At 36.8% G+C, this 4,217-nt stretch overlaps 1 protein-coding gene across 1 annotated transcript; it reads right to left on the reverse strand.

The window, feature by feature from the left end:
* Positions 1 to 1,214: 1,214 nt before the first annotated feature.
* On the reverse strand, positions 1,215 to 2,348 carry LOC125817302 (uncharacterized). The gene has a single exon (XM_049496840.1). It carries the CDS (start codon positions 2,346 to 2,348, stop codon positions 1,215 to 1,217), a length of 1,134 nt encoding a protein of 377 aa, XP_049352797.1.
* Positions 2,349 to 4,217: the final 1,869 nt, after the last annotated feature.

Here is a 4,217-nt window from a genome sequence, read left to right on the forward strand (position 1 = left end):
CCTCCGATTACCATCCCACCGGTTCCTTGTTAACGATGTAAAATTCCTTTATAAGCTCATAGTTTAAGTTGGTAGAGAACTAATGCAATAAATTAAAATAATAGGAGCTCATATAACCAGCTACAGCATATTCCTAGCGACTTAGGAATTTCATCAAACATTTGGTGAACGACAAAGTTTCAAGAACTATAATAGTCGCGTTCTCTATACCTCGCCTTCCATTTTAATGTAATCAGCTTACTTCCCCAATACAATACCATTGACCCCTCATTTGGTCAAAACAACAGCCAACACAACCTTCTACAAACTCCCTCCTCACCAAAACATCAAATACAATGGGTAAAAGATAGACTCACGGCTTCCTATTACCGTCCATGAGTCCTACCCATAAATTATACTTAAAGCATCCTTGGAATACTATTTATGAAGATAGAAGAGGATTCATACCTATATATCAAAGAAAAGTAGCCCCTGCCCTTCTTTATTCTCCAAGAACAATACTTTTTCCTTTAAGAAAACATTTAGCTAAGTATATCTATAGGTCTATGGAGAGGAAGACACTTGATTCTTGAAGAAACTAACTTACCCTAAGCTTTGGTGGATTGAAGATGAGAAAAACTTGAAGAAATAAGTTGAAATCAATCCTCACACGTTCTTGAATATATGAGAAAGTATATTCCAAACTTCTAATATAAAAACAACAAGTTTGGTCGACTTTCTCTAAAGTGCCACAGGTCTTGCAGTGATTGGGCAGTGCACGTGTTTGTCGTAGAATGAACATAACTTTTTACTCTGATATCGTTTTAACGAGCGGTTTATTTTGTTGGAAACTAGACTCAAATACCTTCAATTGGATAGGTAGTAGGCCTTCTAACTCGTTATATATGAGGAGATATGCTCGTTCAAAGTCAGATGAGAAATGAGATCATTTGTAGTATTCCTCCACAATGAACCTTTAAGCTTTAATCTTTTCTTTAATGATCTCTTTGACCTAAAACTTTTGTTTAACCCTTCAAATGACTAAATATAAGGGTTACATGGTATGCTTAACCATTTGCAATGATATACCTCCCCCGATATCACATCTATGCATTGGTGTTTACGAGTCGCAAATGTATTTCAAGTTATGGGGTATTACAAAAATGTTGGCAGCAAAAAAAAATAGTAGCTTGATTACAAAAACAAATTTAATCAACAAATTCAACCAAGCTAAATTAAGATTTGTTGTTGTTCACACATGTGGTTCTCGTGTGTCCGGTTCTCTTGCAAATTGAACATTTTTTCCTTCTCTTGCTTTTGAAATTCTCACCGACACATTTGACATGTTCTCTTCGTTTTCTTCCAAGCTTGGTATCGACAAGAGGCGGAAGAATCTTCACATTAAGCAATTCTTCTAGCACACACCATTCCGACTCGAGAGGGACAACATTAATAGAATTTAAGTATTCAAGGAGGTACGCTTCGACTTTATACAAAGGCGAACAGTACTCATAAATGCTCATACCATACTCGTTGCCATGCTTCGATCGCAAAGCGGCCATTGCGTGAGCACAAGGTATCTTGATCAAGTCATATTCCCTACAAGAACATGACTTTTCCAATAGGTCCACATAGGCAGTAACACCTACACCTAACATGGTAAATTGATTGTCGTCCCTTGTTACGTTCTCTACATATAAGGAGTCGCCCTCGATCATTTTCTTTCTTGCGATTTTTTCGGCAAAAGGCACCATTTGATTACCCATTAATTTAAAGATATATGCATGCCTCTCCCTGAACAATTCTCCAAACCTATTAGCAATCAAATTAAATATTGATGCCACGAGATATTCCCTTTCTTCTATGAACATAGCATTGAGTGACTCGGCGATATTTGTGGTCATCACATCATATCTATTGCCAGGAAAATGTGCCCTACTCCACTTCTCAAAACCTATATCATACTCAAAGACGACGGCTGCCGCGGGATATTTGTTCTTGAATTCGACAAAATGATTGTCAAACTCTTCCAAAGAATAAGCCTTTGCTGCATTGTAGTAAAGATAAAGGTAATCTCCACAATGATGATTTATGCGGAGATTTTCACCAAGGTACCTCATACAATATCCGTGGTGAGAATGATTGTAAACGTTCACAATGTCGTTGGCGATGCTCTTGTGTCTATTGGAGATAAAACATAAATTTGGTTCATCGACCACTATCTCCTTCAATTTCTCAAAGAAGAATGTCCAAGATACATCATTGTCTTTGTCCACGGCACAAAAAGCAATTGGATAAACATGATTCTCCATATCTTGTGCAACAACACAACAACATGCCCTCGTATTTACCATGTAAATGAGTGCCATCAACCGCAATTACCTTTCTCATGTGGGAAAATCCCTTAATGCAAGCACCAAAGGCCAAGAAATAATACATGAACCTATGACTATCCTTGTTTACCATGATAGAATAGCTAGAACCAACATTAAATGTCTCGAACATGTATGAAAAAGCCAGTAAGCATGAATATCCGCTCTCCACTGACCCTCAGACCATTTCCTTGGCAACCACACCTCCCTTCCAACATTTCCAATAACTTGGACTACAAACGAAAAGAATTAAACATAGCCCTTTGAATCTCTTTAACATTTGGACCCTTGCCATCACGATACATATTTACACAAAGTGAAGCAATGACTTTGATTGAGATTTTTCTATGGCTACTGTTGGCATGTTCAACACCACAACTATGCTCGTCAATGTACTTGTAGATACGAAATCTATTCGAACACTCATATTTTTCTCGCCCGCAACATCCATGCACAATTCTGAGATACACATTTCACCTTTAAATATTTAGTACAACTCCTCAAAGTTGCAAAATCAAAAGACTTTTTTGCCGTCGCTTCGGCTTATAACAATTGCAACTCATTCTTGTTATTGAAAGTTTGATTTATGCATAAATTAGTTCCATCGGAGAAGGAATGGTTGGATTGTGATCTCAATTCATGTTCTCTCTATATTTCTTCACAACATTCGCGTTCGGGATCTTTCATATCTACTGACTGATTTTCCACATTAGTTGGATCATTATGTATATTCATTGAATGATCACCCAAACTCTCATTTGAATGATCATCCAAGCTCTCCTTTGAATGATTACCCAATCTTTCATTTCCAAAGTATCATTTTCATCGTCAAATGAATGTGTTGGTTCAATTGGAGACCTAGCATTGACGTGTATCCTCAATGTAGGACTAGAGCCATCAATAAAAATATCTAACATGTACAAGCTAAAGTGCCGATCATTTTTTATGAATGTGAGATGTATTTTTCCCCTCCCATTCATTTGCTAGCTAATCACCAAGTCATTTGGCTCGCAAGCTCACCGGCCTCAATCACGCTTGCAATCATATCGTCATATGAATCATTGCGACGCAACGCAATGGGCATTGTCGTCCTACTAAAAGATTTCCAATTTCAGCTTTTTGGAGTCTCTCTTCCCATACTCCCATATAATCTCCACCAACAATAAAGAATTCATCTACTGCCATTATAGACTACAAATATCGATACTAGATTACTATATCCGTCTATGAGGTACGAAATCCGTACAAACATGCGATTGGATGAGATCAGGGTACAAAATTCAACTCCTGCAATGGCGAAACATTTTTTTAATGCTTTTAAACTAAACAAATGTATCTACTAATGACTTATCAAATGATTATGGAAGATTTCTCAAATTTCTAAAATGGCGGGGAAATTATTTTAAAGCCTGGTTTTTGAAAGAAAATGGAGTAAAAATGAAAATGGAGTAGGAGATGATGATGATTTAACCTTAAAAATGGATATTTTGGCCGAAAAACTCGTCGGAATCATCAGTTTCGACAGCAGCAAAAATGAGCTGCTCTTCTTTCTCGTTTGGCTTTTTTATTTTTTTATAATATAATTTTTAACAAATGCAAATAGATATATATTATTCCAAATTAGTTGAAAAAGAAGGGGGGGGGGACCAAAGTGGAGATATGAAACTTAGGGAGGTCTTTTGTATGTGCCAATTAGGGCATGTGGACGATGTCATTAATAGTGGGTATACCACAAATTATTCAAGAATTGTGACTTAATGTCACATTAAGTCTTTAAGGTGGCTATTTTGCCAACTCTCCCGGGTACTTTGGGTGACCTTGAATCATGTGAAAAATATTTTTATAATTGATCGTTGTTTGTTGTTG

Source organism: Solanum verrucosum, unplaced genomic scaffold (assembly GCF_900185275.1).
Source record: "Solanum verrucosum unplaced genomic scaffold, falcon-dt-bn FXZP01000258.1, whole genome shotgun sequence".
NCBI classification, from domain to species: domain Eukaryota; kingdom Viridiplantae; phylum Streptophyta; class Magnoliopsida; order Solanales; family Solanaceae; genus Solanum; species Solanum verrucosum.

Excerpts from the sequence above, each read along its gene's own strand:
- LOC125817302 (XM_049496840.1), bottom strand. The coding sequence starts at position 2,348 with ATGGCACTCATTTACATGGTAAATACGAGGGCATGTTGTTGTGTTGTT.